Source organism: Rhinoderma darwinii, chromosome 8 (assembly GCF_050947455.1).
Source record: "Rhinoderma darwinii isolate aRhiDar2 chromosome 8, aRhiDar2.hap1, whole genome shotgun sequence".
NCBI classification, from domain to species: Eukaryota; Metazoa; Chordata; class Amphibia; order Anura; family Rhinodermatidae; genus Rhinoderma; species Rhinoderma darwinii.
The window spans coordinates 5,811,791-5,831,794 of record NC_134694.1 but is presented as its reverse complement, the minus strand read 5'-3'; the positions used below and the strand labels follow the sequence as shown (position 1 = coordinate 5,831,794).

Sequence of the window (20,004 nt, the reverse complement as noted above, 5' to 3'; positions counted from 1 at the left end):
ATTGAGGGACTATATACAGGATTATGTGACAATAAATAGCATTATAAGTGACAGCCAGCACGGTTTTACTAAGGACAGAAGTTGTCAAACTAACCTAATCTGTTTTTATGAAGAGGTGAGCAGAAGTCTAGACAGAGGGGCCGCTGTGGATTTAGTGTTTTTGGACTTTGCAAAGGCATTTGACACTGTCCCCCATAGACGCCTAATGGGTAAATTAAGGACTATAGGTTTAGAAAATATAGTTTGTAATTGGATTGAGAATTGGCTCAAGGACCGTATCCAGAGAGTTGTGGTCAATGATTCCTTCTCTGAATGGTCCCCGGTTATAAGTGGTGTACCCCAGGGTTCAGTGCTGGGACCCCTATTATTCAACTTATTTATTAATGATATAGAGGATGGGATTAATAGCACTATTTCTATTTTTGCAGATGACACCAAGCTATGTAATATAGTTCAGACTATGGAAGATGTTCATGAATTACAGGCAGATTTAAACAAACTAAGTGTTTGGGCGTCCACTTGGCAAATGAAGTTTAATGTAGATAAATGTAAAGTTATGCATCTGGGTACCAACAACCTGCATGCATCATATGTCCTAGGGGGAGCTACACTGGCGGATTCACTTGTTGAGAAGGATCTGGGTGTTCTTGTAAATCATAAACTCAATAACAGCATGCAGTGTCAATCAGCTGCTTCAAAGGCCAGCAAGATATTGTCGTGTATTAAAAGAGGCATGGACTCGCGGGACAGAGATGTAATATTGCCACTTTACAAAGCATTAGTGAGGCCCCATCTAGAATATGCAGTTCAGTTCTGGGCTCCAGTTCATAGAAAGGATGCCCTGGAGTTGGAAAAAATACAAAGAAGAGCAACGAAGCTAATAAGGGGCATGGAGAATTTAAGTTATGAGGAAAGGTTGAAAGAATTAAACCTATTTAGCCTTGAAAAAAGACGACTAAGGGGGGACATGATTAACTTATATAAATATATTAATGGCACATACAAAAAATATGGTGATATCCTGTTCCTTGTAAAACCCCCTCAAAAAACAAGGGGGCACTCCCTCCGTCTGGAGAAAAAAAGGTTCAAGCTGCAGAGGCGACAAGGCTTCTTTACAGTAAGAACGGTGAATTTATGGAATAGCCTACCGCAGGAGCTGGTCACAGCAGGGACAGTAGATGGCTTTAAAAAAGGGTTAGATAATTTCCTAGAACAAAAAAATATTAGCTCCTATGTGTAGTAATTTTTCCTTCCCTTTTCCCTTCCCTTGGTTGAACTTGATGGACATGTGTCTTTTTTCAGCCGTACTAACTATGTAACTATGTAACTATGTAACTATGTATACATATAGCTTAAAGCAGCATGGAGGACCATGCAATTCACATGGTAAAACATTAACTTTCAATAGACAAACAAGACATCAGGGAAAAGACACAGGTGGTTAAGGGGGTGAGGGGGGGATAGTCGGAGCTCCACCTACAACCTAATCTAGAGATCCCTGTATCCAATACTTGTCCCACGGGTCCCACACCACTTTGAACCTGTCCAGTTCATTGTCAATAGAGGCCGTCATATGTTCCATTGTACGTATTTCCCTTATTCTAGTTACTAGGTCAATGTGAGAGGGAGGGGTTGTCTGTCTCCATTTCCAAGCTATCAACGTCTTAGCGGCTGTGAGAAAGTGTCGAAAGAGTCGAGCTGGTGATTTCCCCAAAGACCTAGGGGGAACATTCATGAGGTAATGAAGAGGATCTAAGGGAATATCCTGCTGCAACACCGCCAATGCCAGGTTCTTAACTTCCAACCAATACTGTTGTACCAGTGAACAGCTCCAGAAAATATGGAACAGATCCCCTCTCTGACTTCTACAATGCCAGCAATTCGACGGAATACCCGGATTGAAGCTATGCAGAAAGGCAGGGGTATGGTACCAAAACATAAGGATTTTATATTGGTTTTCCTTATATGCAGTGCAGATGGAGGTTTTAGCTGCTTGCGACCAAATAATCTGCCATAATGAGAGAGGGATGGATTTATTCAGTAAGGCCTCCCACTTCAACATGTATCTATGCCCAGGCGGAGGGGGACCCTCCGGGGATAGCAATATTGCATAAATGGCTGAAATAAGCCCCCTAGTGGTGGTAGCATACCGACATAACCTTTCGAAGCTTGTAGGTGCAGTGACCCGCGTGGATCTGAAAGTTTGCTGCATGTAATGCCTTACCTGAAGATAGTGAAAAAATGCAGAGGAGGGAACATTATGATGTCTTTGAAAGTATGAAAACGGGTGAAGCTCTTGCGTGTGGGGATCAACCATATCAGCCAGGTGAAATACCTCAATTCCAGTCCACAATCGGACTATTCGGGGGGTAGTGCCCCCCGGAATAGTGGGAGTGTAGAGTATCGAAGTCAAGGGCGGGCAACCCGACGCCAAATGAAAGCGTTTTTTACAGGTTTCCCACACCTCCCTTTGAAATCTCATGGGACCCAATAAAGATGCAGTCGGCATTACCAGTGGGTCGCCCCATAACAGGGAGTTTGGGTGAACCGGGGCCATCCATAGCTTCTCTATTTCGGTCCATTTATTGTATGCCCTTAAAGACACCCAACTGGGTATGCGACGGAGGTGTGCCGCCCAGTAGTACTTCATCACATCAGGGACCGATAGCCCACCCGCAGATCGACCCGATAATAAAACTGATTTCGGAATTCAATGTCTGCCGGAGTGCCATATGAACCTGAGGATAGAAGACTGCATGGCCCGCAATTCCTTCATAGGTACTGCTACCGGCAAAGTCTCAAAGTAGTACAGTAATTTAGGGAGCAAGGTCATTTTGACCGCTGCTATGCGCCCAAAAAATGACATGGGAAGAGGATCCCACCTGGCCAACAGCTGACGTAGTTCTACAAACAAAGAGGGGAAATTTGCCTTGTAAACCGACGTATAGGAGGGGGTGAGTTGAACTCCTAAGTAGGTCAAGGAGGTTTCCTTCCAGTTGTAGGTGTAGTTGTGTTTGAGTAGCTGGAGCTCCTGGTGTGGGACATTAAGAGGGAGCGCTTCTGTTTTAGATGTATTAGTTTTATACCCTGACAGCCTCCCATACCTACGGAGAACTGTAGTAAGGTTAGGAAGGGAGGTATGAGGTTTAGTGATAGTCAAGAGGACGTCATCTGCAAACAGGGAAACCTTGAACTCTTTATCTTGTATCTGGACCCCCGCTATATCGCTGGATTTCCGTATTTGAGCTGCTAAGGGTTCGATGCATAGCACAAATAAAAGTGGGGATAGGGGACACCCCTGACGTGTACCATTCCAGATTTGAAACGGAGGGGAGATGGAGTGTGGGAGTTTAATTGCCGCTGTCGGTTTGGAGTAGAGACCACGCAGCGCTGTCAAATAAGGGCCCGAAATCCCTAATGAATTTAGAGTTTCGAACATAAATGGCCATCCCAAGCGGTCAAACGCCTTCTCTGCATCTAGACTAAGAAGGATCGCCGATTCCTTTTGCTTTTGGAGGGCATCAATGAGATCAAGGGTCCTTCGTGTGTTGTCTCCTCCTTGCCTAAGAGGCACAAAGCCCACTTGGTCTTTGTGAATCAAAGAAGGGAGCCAAACATTGAGTCTATTAGCTAAAAGACGGGTGAAAATTTTTAGATCCGAATTCAGAAGAGCTATGGGTCTGTAATTGGAGCACTCTGCGTGGTCTTTACCCGGTTTAGGGATCAGCGTGATGTGAGAATGCAGAAATGTTTGAGGGATGGGAGAACCCTGTAGGAATTCATTAAATAACGAAGCCATCCGTGGAACCAAGATCTCCGCAAAGGTCTTATAGTACCCATATGTAAAGCCATCTGGTCCAGGGGCCTTACCACTAGGGAGGTCCTTCAATATATCAAACAATTCCTCCGCAGAGATCGGGGCATTCAGGGATGAAAGCTCCTCATCTTTCAGTCTAGGGAGAGCACAGGAAGAGAGATAGGCTTGCAGCGTTTCCCTCCGGCGAGCCGAACCAGGTGGTAAGGTATTCGGCAGGTGGTATAAGGATTTATAATAGTCATGAAAAAGTGTGGCTATCGTGTCTGGGTGATGCTGGAGTATGCCCACCTTATCCAGAACCGCCTGTGGAGTACGATCAGTCGCCTGATCCCGCAATAGTCTGGCCAGAAGCGAGTGTGCCTTATTACCTTTGTCATAATATTTCCTTTTTGTGTATAGTAATGACTTTTCTACCCCCTTCATAGCTAAGTCCTTGAGTTGTGCTCTAGCCTCTATCAATTTCCGTAGTGTCTGGACCGCCGGTTTAATCCCCATTTCTCTCTCCAACTTAGCAATTATCCGATGGAGAGCCAACTGCTTGGCCCTAGAGTCTTTCAATCTAGATCCCATTACTATGCATTGCCCCCTCATCGCCGCCTTATGCGCCTCCCAAAGAGTGGATACAGAAGGAACCGATCCCTCATTAAGTGCATAAAATTCCCGCATATGTCCGGCCAGGCTGTCCCTAAGAGCAGGGGACTTAAATCAAAGTTTCGTTTAAGCGCCAATGACATACTCTCGTATTTGGTTTCCCTATTTGCCAGGACACAGAAACTGGTGCATGATCTGACCAAGAGATGGGGTCTATATCCGCCCCCTGGAGCGCACGGAGGGCAGGGACATTACCAAAGAAGTAATCTAAGCGCGTGTGAGTGCAGTGCGTATGGGAGAAGAAGGTATAGGACCTATCACCTGGGTGATCCACTAGCCATAAATCATAGAGCTGGTGCTCCCTAATTAGTTGCCTAAAACGTGTAGAAAGTCCTGTAAGGGTGGGTGTCGGAGTAGCGTGTGTAAGAGAGACCCTATCCATGGACGTGGAGAACGGGACATTAAAATCTCCTCCCACCAGCCATGCACCCCTAGGAAGCTTCTGGAGTTTAGAGAGGAGTCTACGTAGGAATGGAATCTGTGCGGTATTAGGGGAGTAAACGTTACATAAAACAATGGGCTGTCCAAACAAAGTCCCCTCTATTATAACATATCTGCCTTTCGGATCTAGATGTGAGGTGTGAACTTGTATGGGGCAGGAAGCTGCTATCAAAATGGCCACCCCCTCCCTTTTGCGACCTGACGAGGCAGAGTACACAGCAGGATACACCCCTCGGGCAAATTGGAAAGTTCCGGATGAATCTAAGTGTGTTTCCTGCAGAAAAGCGACTTCCGCTCCAAGCGATTTCAGCTCCCTGAGAAGTAAGCGTCTCTTCACATTGGAGTTGAGACCCTTGACATTAAGTGTGACAAATTTAACCATGATCAAAGATGTATGAAAGAGCAAAGAATGATGTGGAAAGTGCGGATGTATACAGCTCACAGTTATCTCGGGGCCAGTCCCATGTCGGTTTCAAAGCAAGCAGTGTTCTATGGCGTCCTTCTACCTTGGAGGTTCTTGGAGGATTCACTGTCGTCTCAGGTGTTATTTCGGATGAAAGTAGGAGGGAAGGGAAAGACACTGGGGTAAAGACGTACCAGGGAGACAATACACATATCTGCAGTGAGAACAAATCGAAAAGCATAAGCTCAATGAATTTCAAACAAACTCAGAAAGTACTACCAGGAAGAATATTATACCCCGTGGCGGGTGATATTAAAACAAAAGAAAACTAGTAATACTATATTACCCTTTGCAACTCTCTCTAAAAACAGAGGGAGAACTGCAAAACAAATTACCCCTATCAAAAGAGGAGGTCGGGTCTCAACAGTCGAGGAACCTAGTACAAAAGTACGTATAAATACGTACCGGCCGAAAAAACAAAAGGGGGGGGTGAATGAGCCACGTGTATCCAGGCCAATCGCGCCCTGCCACAATTTACGTTAACGAATTAAAGAGAAGCAACATAAAATCAGAAATATATTCCTAAGTGCATTTTTAGCCTAGGATAGTGCAACTGGTGAGGGGAGCAGCTGGTATGGGTGACCAGGCTCCTTCACATATATTACGGAGGTGCCGTGTATCAGCGCAGCGTCCATCAAATCAAATCTGGTCTCGGTGAACTTCGGTTAGACTGTCGTCTTGGAGAGGTCCTCCGCTTGTTTCGGACCGACTGCCAGACTGGAAGTGGAGACGAAGGCGGCAAAGGAGTCTCCCAATTCTGCATCTTGGGCGTTGGTATACCAAGGGAGTCACAGAAATGAGGCAAATCCCCTGAGTAGCTCAGGGTTGCAGAAACGCCATCTCTTCGGGCTGTGAGGGAGAACGGAAACCCCCATCGATAAATAATATTGTGATCCCGCAGGGCTGCGAGTAGTGGACGAAGCAGACGTCTTTTCTGTAACGTAATCCAGGAAAGATCCGGGAATAACTGAATCGGCACACCGGCATACTCCAGATCTTTACACTGACGGGCTTTAAGCATAATGTCCTCCTTAGTACGGAAGTCCTGGACACAGCAGATGATATCTCTGGGCTGAGATGTAATGGATTTTGGTTTCAGTGCTCTATGTGCTCTGTCAAGCGGTATCCGATTAGCGGGGGGTGCACCCAAAAGGTCGTTAAAGATAGTCTCTAACACGATGGGGAGGTCTTCAGACCCCGAGGGCTCCGGTATACCCCTTATCCGTATATTATGACGGCGACCTCTGTTATCCAAATCCTCCAGGTGCAGTTGCATATCTCTAATGGACGCCAGCTGGGAGGACACTGAAGACTGTATCACAGAGACATGGCGCCTAGTAGCAATCTGCTGTATATGCTGCGACACCCCTGCCAATTCTGAGCGAAAAGCTGCCTTCACTTCTTGTATCATACTCTTAAAGTCCTCTTTAGTGGGCAACTGTGAGAAACATTCCCTCCACATAGGGGGCACATCTGAGGGTAGCGAGGCAGAATCCTCAAGGTCAGAATCTGAGGCATATACAGGGGCCTGGGCATAGGGGGTCAAAGATGGTGTATCCCCCAGATCGTCTCCCCTCCCCGGCTGCTGGATCGTGGGCCGTTGAGGTTTAGGTGCAGGCCAAACCTGCAGGGCCATTTGTGCTGAGGGCTGTGACATTGGTGGTTCAAGCAGGTGTACTGGGGCCTCTGACTGAGCTGATGCTCCACGTGGCATGGCCTCCATTGCTCCTGGGATAGGGGATCCCCCTCCCTGCTGTTCACAGGACGAGGTGGAGGGCAGCATAGGGGGGCTGGGAGGGTGAACTTTAGCCATCCGGCTATTCAGCTTACCCTGTACATGGGGAGCTGCCTCCTCTCCTTGCTCGGACATTTCCCGGTCCTTCCGACACGAGGCTGTCCAAGATGGCCGCTGCTGAGGCTGAGGGAGCGGCGTTGCATGCCGCCGAAGAAAGTAGCCGTCTAACGTTGGTGGAGCGGTGGCGACCTTTTGCTGTGCTGCAGGGGTGAGTCCAGACACTTGGGGTCTTTTTTTCCCCATATGTGGCACCTTTCCCCGCTGTAGGCTGCTGGATCTGTGTGGCAGGGCACGGAGCTCTTAGATTATGCGTCCGGCGCCATCGACTGCTGGCCACGCCCCCGTCGCCTCCTATTTGGCTATTAGAGACACATTATCATATGTAGAAAAATGCTCCTAACTTTGCAAATAATAAACTTTTTTAATTATTTTTTTTAATTACACTGTAGTTATCAGCATCATAGCGCCTATTGGGTTAGTTAGGAGATGGGGCATTCATAAACTGGTGACAGATCCTCTTTAAGAACACAAACAGAAAAAATGGGACATAGATATCATCAAAACCACAAAAAAGGCCATACTTACTCGGTAGGTGGGTGGGTGAAAACCCGTTCCCATCAGGACGCAGACGGGTCAAAGAATGCTGCAGAAGGAGTGTGCATTAAATAGTGATAGCCCCTCCCACTAGTCTTGAGGGGAGTGGCGAACTAAGTGCTCAAAGGTGTGCGATAAATGAGTGTCAGTGTAGTGCTAGGGTGTGAATGTATGGTAAAAAATAAATATGTATGTATGAAAGTGTCAGAACTGTGTAATAATGTAATATAAATAAATAAATGTGATGAATAGGGGTCAGTGCTGTGAATAGTACATGGGGTGTCAGTACTATGTGTAATACGTGGAGGGATAATGTGCTGGTCGTCAGGCATGGCGTATCTTGCCGAATAACAGCCTATTTGTAACGCCGCTAGTGTTAGCTAAAGCGGGCTGCTCTGCATTCCAAACCAAACGCCAGCACATCATGCCCTCCCAGCATATAAGACCCGGCTGCGTCCTGAAAAAAAGTGTAGTATACGTAGTAAGAAATATCCATGAAACATGGGGTATTAGTTGTAATTTTGGCCAAAATACGCAAAGCTCGCAACCCAACGTCAAGGGTCCCCAGTGCCTTGCGAGTCCCTAACCAGAACTTTTCGTTCCTAATTTAAAAACACAGAAAAAATGGGACATAGATATCATCAAAACCACAAAAAAGGCCATACTTACTCGGTAGGTGGGTGGGTAGCTAACACTAGCGGCGTTACAAATAGGCTGTTATTCGGCAAGATACGCCATGCCTGACGACCAGCACATTATCCCTCCACGTATTACACATAGTACTGACACCCCATGTACTATTCACAGCACTGACCCCTATTCATCACATTTATTTATTTATTTTTATTACATTATTACACAGTTCTGACACTTTCATACATACATATTTATTTTTTACCATACATTCACACCCTAGCACTACACTAACACTCATTTATCGCACACCTTTGAGCACTTAGTTCGCCACTCCCCTCAAGCCTAGTGGGAGGGGCTATCACTATTTAATGCACACTCCTTCTGCAGCATTCTTTGACCCGTCTGCGTCCTGATGGGAACGGGTTTTCACCCACCCACCTACCGAGTAAGTATGGCCTTTTTTGTGGTTTTGAAGATCCTCTTTAAGGTCCCATTACACGAGCCAATGATCAGACGAAAAAGTGTTCATATGAACGCTCGTTCCCTATAATAATTGCCCTGTGAAATAAGGGCAACGATCAGCCAATCCACAAGCAAACGCTCGTTCATTCACGGATCTTCTCTTTTATGCAGAACTAAAAAAATCATCATTGTCGGCAGCACATCTTCCGGTGTGAACAGGGAAATTAGCTGCTGATCTGAAAGTAATGTATGGGGACGAACGAACGTAGTAAGGAGCGCCGATCAACCAGGCGCCGATCAACGAGCTGTCTCGTGTCGGGCCGTGTAATAGTACCTTAAAGAGAACCTTTCACCTCCCCATACATGTGCAGCTGAGTGCAGCATGTAATGGGGAGGGCTGCACAAACCCTGGGGCACTTTACATTTTCCTTCTACCTTCCTCTGTTATTTAGATATCGGTGCCGTTATATTTGGCACCCGATATTTAAATAATCCCCTGCGCACGCTCTTACTCTCACTCTTCAGCTTTCAAGATCAGTCTTCTGCCGAACTGGCAAGGGGGCGTCTCTGCTACGGACAGTGTAAGAGCTGGGGAGCTCATAAAGAAGTATTTAGAGGTTATTTAATTGAACTAGTTTCTAGGGAAACAAAAAGATCAAAGACCTTTTTAGAAAAAATAAAGACGCTACAGCTAAAACACAAGAAATCCAAATTAGAAAAGGAATTACTAAACCTAGAATGGAGCTCAAGGAGCTATTGAACTGCAACAAAAATTTTACTTTGCGAAATTCAAATCCTACATGAATGCTGACAAATGTGGACAGGGGTGCACTACTCTCACTAAAAAACAACACGCAAACCATTTTATTCCAAAAATAAAAGATAATAGAGATTCAAATACACTAAGAAAGAAAGAGCCAAATAACTCTGCTCCTTTTAGACAGAACTCTATCATTTAAAATAAGCTTTTTTACATTTAGCTATTGTTTTCTGATTATAACATAGTTTTACCCTAAAATAGACCTCTTATTTGTGATCGGTCTTGTCTACCGTAAATTTTAATATATGACATATCTATTTTAGGGTAATTGGGTCAGGGCTAGTGTTATGACCATGATTGGCAGGGGGAAGCTTTTTTGGGGTTTGTTTGTTTGTTACTTTTTTTACACCATGTTTTGCCACTGTAACTGGGGCTTCACAGCAGCCCCAGTTACAGGAGAAATCAGCCCTCTTATAGTGCCGATTGTCACTAATAGGCCTGTGCTGGGTCTAGTAAGATCGAGCAGCAGCCTGCCACTAACGCCACCCGGCAATCATGTGACCAGTCACATGATCACCGGGACCAATAGAGGCAGCGAAAGCTGCTTCTATCTTCTCCTCAGGGTCCCCGGGTAATTACGAGCTCGGACAGCCGCGGGCAGCCGGCCGTTTTTACGGGCCATGCTCCCTTTATAAAGTTTAGGAGAACGGTCCGTAAAATAAAAAAATAGGACATGTCCTATTTTTTTCGGCCGGGTTTCTACAGCACAGACCCCCTCCTGTAGACATACCGGAAGCTGTCCGTCGGCCATAGAAATGAATGGGCCCGTAATTAAGGGGCGATTTTACGGTCGTGTGCATGGGGCTTTAAAATGGACCCTAACTCAAGCTTTTTGGAAAAAGCTACAAAGATACAAAAGTTCTAATCTTGTATTATTAATTTAGATACATCTTACCAGATTCTAAATTCGAAATCAAGCACCCCCTACCTCCTGAATACAGCTACAGCTATTCTAGAATGGATGAATGAAATTTGCTTAATTAAATTTTTAATATTGGTCACTCTTTCAAGAATTCAAAACTTTCGATTTTTATTTATAGAAGGCAAAGTGGATCCGTCCTATTCCAAATCTTAGGCATCCAATGCCATTTGTTATCTGACTCATTTTGAATTGTCTTCTCGTTTTGAATGCAGTCAAATTTCCACTTGCGTGTAATAGCAGAGACATCTCTCTATATTATAAATTATTCCTTTAAAATCCTCTTCCACTCTTCTGTAAATCCCTTCCCTTTTCTTTGTTCAAAATCTAAAAACAAAGAATTTACTAAAAAAAAAAAAATAATAAGAGGAGATTTTACCCCGGGGTATTATGGGAGGAGGACTTGGAATGTAATTTTATTTTTATTTATTAAGGTTAAGTGGATATATAAACGTTCATGATGGCTGTAAATGGAAAAAAAAAGGCTAAAAAAAAAAAAGAACAAAAACATGATTATTTTGTATAAAATCCATTTAATTGCATAAAAACAAAAAAAAAAAATACTTATTAGAAGTGCACACGACCATAATAACCTGCGGAATTCATTTAAAAAAAGTTTGTTTGGTGTGAAACCTCATCATTAAAAAAAAAAACTAAGCCCAAAAAAGTTCGTTTTTTTTCTATATCCTCATCACAAAGATATATATATTTTAAACTTGTATAGTAATTTAATATAAACCCCCAAACAACGCTAATTTTAAAAACTATTTGACAAATTAAACAAGCCCTTATACAGCCTCGTCAATGGAAAAATTATTATTACGGCTGCTAAAACCTAAAAATGTTGTATGTCATTAACGTTCAACTGCTCATTAAGGGGTTAAAGATATGTTCTGACGTGAGTCAGCGCTCAATGTTAAACCTGAAAAAATCCGGTTAAGGCTTATTTACATAATAATTGTAGAAAAAATATGATCTTTGTATATAATCTGATCATGCCAAATTGTTTTACGACAAGGTGGTGTTCTATAGATGTTCGGCATGGATAAAGACACATGCCCAATAAGTTCAAACAGGGGATCTAGAGGAATTTAGAGCTTAGTTTATCTCTTTGAGTCACGGGAAGGAAAAACAATTTACTGGGTCTAATTGCCCTGTGTTAACAGTGGAACGATCAGCAGATTAACGAGCAAACGCTCGATCATCTCCTGATCGTATCGTTTTTAAAAAGTAAAATATTATCGCTGTAGGCAGTACATCTTGGTGTGTAAACAGGGATTCGCGCTGCCGACATAATAACGTATGGAGACGAGCGATCGGAGTAACGACCGCTTGTTCCCATCCATAGCTCCGTGTGACAGGAGCATACGAGCACCGATCAACGATGTCTCGTTGATCGTCGCTCGCTGCATCGGTCGACTGTCGGTCGGTGTAAAAGGCCCTTTATTGTCCCCTAGCTTGTACCTTAAAAAATAAGGAAATAAACTTGGCTGAAATACAATGACTGTTGCAAATGCGGAATAAAACAATGGGGCCTATGCAAATACAGGATAATGACAAATCCGTTTTTTTCGTCACACATTAAGCGTACATTAATTGCAACAGCACATTTGTGATATTTATGGCCCACTGCAGAGAATGCCGTTTACAAAATATATGCTGCTCCACCGGTAAACTTTAAGGGGTTGTCCAGTCATTAGAAATTGATGGCCTATCCTCAGGCCGACAATATCTGATCGGTGGGGGTCTACCGGCATCACTGCCGATCAGCTGCTCGTTCTGTGAATTGCCGACGCACTTGTAGCGGTGGTTCACATTATTACAGCTTTTTCCCAAACAAGTGAATAGGAGAAGGCTAAGATACTTTTAATAGCCAAGCCAGACTAGCCTGTATATCTGGTTTCATTGACGCACTCACACATTATCAAGCAGTCTGCAGCTGCTGCCCTAAGCAGTCACATCGTTGTATTTACGACACTCTATCCTGTCACAGACAAGACATAGCAGATATAGAGTCAGTTCCAGCTGGCTTTGGCCACATTTTTAACCACAATGCATCTGTTGCTGTCCCCACATGGACATTTTAAAGCATACTAATAAAAGTTATATTTTACTGTTGGTTATATAGTAGTTGGGAAATTGGGTGCTTATCTGCCTCCAGCACAACAGTTTTTTGCATTTGTATTATACACCTGCCAACTACTAGGGTCTTCCATTTTTTCTAGGAGAAGGCTGTAACCCTGTGAACCGCCACTACAAGTGTGTCGGCCATTTACAGTACGAAAAGTGACAGTAATGAAGGGGAAGCAACACTCCTACGAGTGCCGAAGCCCTTTCAAAACGGATGATTGGCGGGGGTGCCAGTAGTTGGACTCCCACCGATCGGATTTTGATGGCCTATCCTGAGGATAGGCTATCAATTTCTTATGTCTGGACAACCCCTTTAAAGTTAGAATTGCAGAGCACATTTCAGGGGCAATTCCTACAGAAAATCTCAGGACCCGCACTCTTTCTGGAACATCTAGACAATTCATCTAGACAATTCCTAGATATACGTAATGGTAATATTAACAGCGTAGACGTCTATGCCATCAAAAAGGATAATAGACCCTGGAAAAGGGGGGGTATCGGAGGAGGACTTTACTAACCAGGGAGGCTTTCTGGATACTGACATTAAATACAAGAACTCCACGTGGTATAAATCTCAGGACCGATCTCATGTTTTTATCCTGTTGGTGATTTATTAGTCTGATATTGTGATTGACCACTTTTCCCAAATATACCGTAACTTTTTTTTATACCATTAGGCTCATACAAACATGATATTTACTCACAGCTTTAATGAGATAACGTGCTATGTAAATTATGCATGAGCAGGAGGGTGGATTTTTTCTCCGATACTAGATACTCGGGTGTTTCCTGTCCCAAACCAGCTATGACTAAGACCCATACGCAGGCTCGAAACTCGTGAGCGGTAACCTTTTTTGGGAGTGCACTATTTATTTTTATTTTTAAATGATTAATTAAAGTTCAATATTTTTAATCTAATGCCTGCTGGAGAACTACAAGTATCATTTGCCTTTATCTGTGCCTGGTTAAGGCTGTAACGGGGGGAGGGATCATCTGTGACTGTCTCAGGCTGTAATGGTTGGAGCAATCATCCGTGACTGTCTCAGGCTGTAATGGGTGGGGGGGGTCATCTGTGACTGTCTCAGGCTATAATGGTTGGAGCAATCATCTGTGACTGTCTCAGGCTATAATGGGTGGAGGCATCATCTGTGACTGTCTCAGGCTATAATGGGTGGAGGCATCATCTGTGACTGTCTCAGGCTGTAACGGGGTGGGGGACCATCTGTGACTGTCTCAGGTTTAAACATGGCGAGGGGGAGGCATCTGTACTGGCTCAGGCTGTAAGTTGGTTGGTGGGCAGCAGACCACTTGGCTCCCACTCGACGGATTGTTTGCTTACCAGGAGCATTTGCCCACATCTAATCTAATATTTGTGCACCTATCTCCGGTGGGTCGCCTTATCTACCGGAGTCCCTATGCTTCTAATCCATTTGAGGACTGTCAGCCGCACATAATGCCTGTGGGACTACATGAACCCCCCACGTTATAAAGCGATCCTATAATAAACATTTGCTACATTACAATTGTATCAGCCCGCAGCTTCGTATTAACCCCTTCTTCTCCATTACAGTTTATGAACCCAGTCCTATATACATGTAACCCAGTAATCTCCAAACTGGGACTTTCCATGCTAGAGGTTGCAGTTTCACAACAGTTATAGACCACTAGTCTATCCTGTTTTATATATATAGATATATATATCTATATAACATCCGAGGCTGCAGCATGGACACATATGATAGGGCCTATAGGAAAATAACAGACTTAATCGCAGCATTTACAATATAATCGAGACGCTACTTACACGGCCACTTTTGGGAGCACATCCTGATGAGTTATTCCAGGGGAACAGCTGCTAAGGCTTTCTGAAAAGCTTCTGCTGCTCCAGGCTGAAATAAGCAGAATGCCTTTCCGAATTGCAAACCTCATCATTTAAAGGGCCAGACTCTCCTTTGTCATTGGGTATCCGGCACTCTGTTTGTTTTGTGCAATCTTCAAAGTTTTCATTTGTTCTGCTTTGTGTACTGTATTGTATGTAGGAAGGTGGGATGCCGCGGTGGGGGCTGTAAAGGCTCTAGCAGTAATAACCTGCAGAAGGATTGGCTGTAGGAATAGGAAAACTTCAAAAACATACTAAAAAAAAAAGGTGATGTACCACTCCTTAAACCTTTTCAGTCCAAGCCATTCTTTATTTTTTTATGTTTTCTTTTTTCACTCCCCGTCTTCTATGAGCCATAATTTTTTTATTTTTTCGTCAAAGGAGCGGTGTGAGATTTTATTTTTTGCGGGGGGGGGGGGGGGGGGGAGTTGTAGTTTCTATTGGTCACTATAAAGTACCATATAATGTACTGGAAAACTTGAACTTGAAAAAAATCTTTGTGGGGTGGAGTTTGAAAGAACTGTGATTCCTCCATTGATTTTCGGACTTCATTTTTACGGCTTTCAACATGCAGTAAAAACAGCAATTTAACGTTATTCTGGGACTCAATGCGATTACGGTGATACCAAATTGACAAAAATAGTTATGTTTCACCATATTCTGAGAGACGTAACTTTTGTTATTTTTCTGTTAGCCCTCATACACACGACCGTAGTGGTGTGCACGGCCGTGATTTTCGCCTCGGACGCCCGCGGAGTGTCATCCGTGGGCCGCCCGAAACCACGGTCGTGTGCATGGGCCCATAGAGATGAATGGGACGGCAATTCACCCGCAGATTTGCGGGTGAAATGCGGCCGCAAAAACACGTTCATGTGCGTGGAGCCTTAGAGCGATGTGAGGGTTTATTTTTTGCGGGACGAGCTGTTGGTTTTATTGGTACTACTTTTTGGTACTTATGACTTTTTGATCACTTTTTATTACATCTTTTTTTTAGAGCTAGGGTGACCGTGTTAAATTTATTTTATTTTTTACGCCATCCACCGTACGAGTTAATAATGATATATTGTAATAATTCAGACTTATAGGGACGCGGAAATATCAATTTTATTTAAACTTTTATTTTTAACGTAGGAAAAGGTTGTTTTTTTTAAACTATTTTTAATATACTTTGAATTTACTGAATTTTTGTTTTATCTTCAGCATTTTTTTTATTAGTCCCCCTAGGGGATTTGAACCATCAATTGGCAGATCGCTGGTATTACACTGCAATACTAATGAATTTCTGTGTATTGTGATTTTTCCTGGCTCCTATTAAGCCCTGCCAGGGTATGAGCGTGAGTCCGCTCCATACATCATCCCCCGCACCATGACGTACTGTGCAGTTTCGTCACGGTGCGTCATGGGGTTAAAGGGCAAATACAGAAAAAAAGTGTCCCCCTTTCCCCAGTAATGTTATATTCCAGTTGGTCACTATTTCTAGTCCTATTAGGGCATATCATGGTTATAGAGGAGAGACCCCTGATCGAGATCGCTTTTCTATAAGTCTGAGCCACATGAAGCGGGGTTGTCATGGTTGGTGAGGCCTGATTTCAATAATACTTCATTTTCACTGTTGCATGGATTACTTCGGCTCGGTAGCAAATCCTCAGCTGTGATAAGTATTAGGTCTGGATGTAAACAGAAATGTTGTCATTCACTGACAGCAAGCCAGGGGTTGACTAGTATATTTACAGTTCCTGCTACAACAATACCAGAGGTAATGACCCCCATTTGACTGTTGTTGACGCTACGGAAAGGCGGCCGTGTGAATAATCGTGTAGCCGCAGGGTCGTACTGTATGTCCAGCTGACGGTCGTGACCAGTCACCTGAGAGAGGAGGCAGAAGCAGTTTTTAACCCATTCCTTCTTCTTGATTGCTGCATACTGCTGGGAGTGGTAGTTCAGTTTTCTATATTACTCCCAGGAGTTACGCGGTTGATCGTGCGATCAGAGAGCATCCTTCACTATATTAACGTTGCCGGTTCTTATTTAACCTGATCATCTTTGATCTGTCACGATACCGGACTGACGCGCTGCGTAATCAAAGTGCTAATAAACAGTGCTCAATTATGTCAAAGTAAGTTCTACTCCTGTAACTTCAGAAACAATGTCGATATAGGTGTAATTATATAGTTGGACACATTGGTGGTGTGAATAAAAAACAGGTGCAATATATAAAAACACATGACTAAGGTATGTTTGATGTTTTGCTGCCTATGACCTCCCACCGGTAACCGAAATAAGGGACCACAACGTGAAATTGGTGTAAAGGCCACAGCAGCCATTTATTAAATACACAAAATATTCAAATGCAATCAAATAGCATAACCATAATATAAGAAACATTTTATAAATTAACATCCTGCTCTATTCTGCAAACATTCCCTTGTTAAAGGATCCTTGAAGGCGCTTCAGGCATTATATTTTCACTCCATCCTTTTCTTGTCAGGTCTGGAACTTCTTGCCCTACAGCCGTACTGCACCTGACCCAAGGGCACCAACCATCTCCAAGACCTCACCCCTCCTGGGGACCCTGCCCGTCAGGAATGTATAAAACAAGCTGGGTAACCACTCCCAGCCCCTACAATACTACCCAGGGATACCCTTCTTCCCATTACGTGCCTTCAAAGACCCCTCCTCCTACCGCAAAAACACTACTGTGACAAAACGCCAATCAAAAATGCTGCAACACAATAAAGAAAAGAAGGGAGGGCGGGAGGGAAAATTGCTTCTCCTATTGTCCGGCTGGGAAGAGGGCTGCCTCTATCCCACCAGGGCTTGTATGCACCATACTCCTCCCTCAACTTAAAGATCAACCCCTAGGCCAAACCCCTTCTGCTTAACCCTTTAACCCCCCTCTGAACTAGCATCTAGCTATGCCCAAACCACCTTGTCATGCGCTCTCCCCATTACGTCTGCGCCTTCATTACGTTGAGCTTACTAAGGGGAGAAATCACCTCTAGGGATCCAGTAGATTGAAATCGGCAGCCCCGCCGTTGAATTGCACAGCGCTATGTAAAATGAGGTACTGAGCTGTACGGCGCATGTCCGCACATGCGCTGTCTGGGAATTTCAGTGACGGCGGCCATGGGCAGACAAAACTATGGTGAGTCTATTGCGCATGTGCGTGCATGCACAGAAGGTACATCCCGGCCGTGTTGGTACCAAGTTAAAAATCTTAAGAAAGTTAAGCATTTGGACCATACAAAGGGGAAAATTATTTCAGTCTCTCAATGGGGCAGATTAAAGCACGTTATGAGTGAAAGTGTCAAAGCTCAACAGGGGATGAAAATGAGTGGGAGGAGACTGATGACAGACACCTATCATATAGCGGGTCAGTGTCGCCATCTCAAACCTGAAGAAAGGCACCACATGCCAGTGTGCCATATAATCGTCATGGATGTACCACATAAGAGCCATAGTTTTGAAACCCGTGTAGGACACAGCAAACCACGGGTGTGGAAAACGCACTGTACATATTAACCCCTTAATGACCACCAATATACCTTTTCACAATGGTCACTAGGGGCCTTAGGTAGGCCGCCACCTTGTCACGGCAGACTAGTCTAAGTCCTGCATGGGTGTCCCGTGTAGGCTGGAGCGGGTGCTCAGCTGTCTGTTGACAGCCGGTCTCCTGCTCCAACGGTAGCGATTGAAGTTTACTTTGATCACTGTAGTTTAACCCATTAAATGCTGTGTTCAATAGCGACTGCGGCATTGAAAGAGAACCTTTCACCTACCCATACATGTGCAGCTGAGTGCAGCATGTAATGTGGAGGGCTGTACAAACCTTGTCTCACTATAAAAAAAAAATCATATCTTTCTCCGTTATTTAGATATTGGTGCCGTTATATTTGGCGCCCGATATTTAAATGACCCCCTGAACTGTCAATGGGGCGTGTAATTGGCAAGGGGGCGTGTAACATCACTGTGACACTGTCCAATCAGCTACGGACAGTGTCACAGCAAGAGCTGGAGAGAGGAGCGTGTGTGGGCGCGTGCAGCTCGGCCGCCACCACCACCACGGAACAGAAGAGAAGAAGAATGTTAATTCTTCTTCTGTTCCATGGCGGCGGGAGTATCTTCGGCAGCGGCATCGGGGCTGTGCGGGCGGGCTCACGCGCTTTCTCTCACTCTTCAGCTCTCGGCAGACAAGGACGACAAGACTGTGTGATCTCTCGCGAGAGATCACACGGTCTTGTCGTCCTTGTCTGCCGAGAGCTGAAGAGTGAGAGTGTGCGTGCATGCTCGCACAGCTTCAAGCTGCGCGCCCACACGCTCTCCTCTCTCCAGCTCTTGCTGTGACACTGTCCTTAGCTGATTGATGTTACACGCCCCCTTGCCATTTACACACCGCATTGAGAGTTCAGGGGGATAGGAGAATTTTTTAAAGTCCCCCAGGGACTGCCTATTACATGCTGCACTCAGCGGCACATGTACGAGCAGGTGAAAGGTTCTCTTTAAATGATTTACAGAGGGAGGGAGCTCCCCCTGTCACCCATCGGCGGCCCGCAAATGCAATCGCGGGCCTCCGATGGGGTGCCAAAGCAGCCAGGGGCCTAATAAAGAGCCCCAGGCCTGCCCTGGGTATATGCCTATTAGGCTGTACCAGAAGCATGTCCTAATAGATTGCCTGTCAGTTTTATACTGACAGGCAGTAATGCTCTGGTATACTAAGTATACCAAAGCATTATAGCAGCGATCAAGAGATCGCATAGTGAAGTCCCCTAGTGAGATTAAAAGAATAAATAAAAAATGTTAAATAAAAATGATTAATAAAGATTACAATTAAAAAAAAATAAAACCATTTATTTCCATAAAAAGTGGTTTTATTTAGTAAAGGTGTAAAAAGAAATAAAAGTACACATATATGGTATCGCCGTAATCGTACCAACCCATAGATTAAAGGTAAAAGGTTGTTTACGCCGCACAGTGAACGGTATGAATTTAAAACGCATAGAACAAGGGTGGAATTTCAGTTTTTTTTTTCTATTCTCCCGAAAAAAAGTTAAACACAAAATGATATGTACCCCAAAATGGTGCCATTAAAAAGTACAAGTCATCCTGCCAAAAATAAGTCCTCATACAGCTATGTCGACAAAAAAGTAAAAAAGTTATAGCTCTTTAAATGTAAATATAGGAAAACGATAAAAAAAATCAAAAAAAATCATGGTCATGAGGGCCTAAAATAGGCTGGTCACTAAGGGGTTAAAGATAATGGGATCGACCAGCCATGAATCCCTACCAACAGGTCATAATTCTAGGTTTATGTACACAAACATGTCTATAAATCATTCGTACCTGCAGAACAATACAAAGCAAAAAATGAAATAATCTTCTAGATGGAGCAGTTATACA

General features: G+C 44.1%; 1 protein-coding gene across 2 annotated transcripts in view; it reads right to left on the bottom strand.

The window, feature by feature from the left end:
• LOC142659054 (histo-blood group ABO system transferase-like) overlaps positions 1–14,632 on the bottom strand; it is a 37,867-nt gene extending 23,235 nt beyond the window's left edge. For both annotated transcript variants that reach the window (XM_075834768.1, XM_075834769.1), the window contains exon 1: positions 14,533–14,632. In XM_075834768.1, the coding sequence (XP_075690883.1) occupies positions 14,533–14,554 (22 nt within the window). In that variant the 5' untranslated portion in view covers positions 14,555–14,632. The remainder of the gene's footprint in view (positions 1–14,532) is intronic.
• Positions 14,633–20,004: the final 5,372 nt, after the last annotated feature.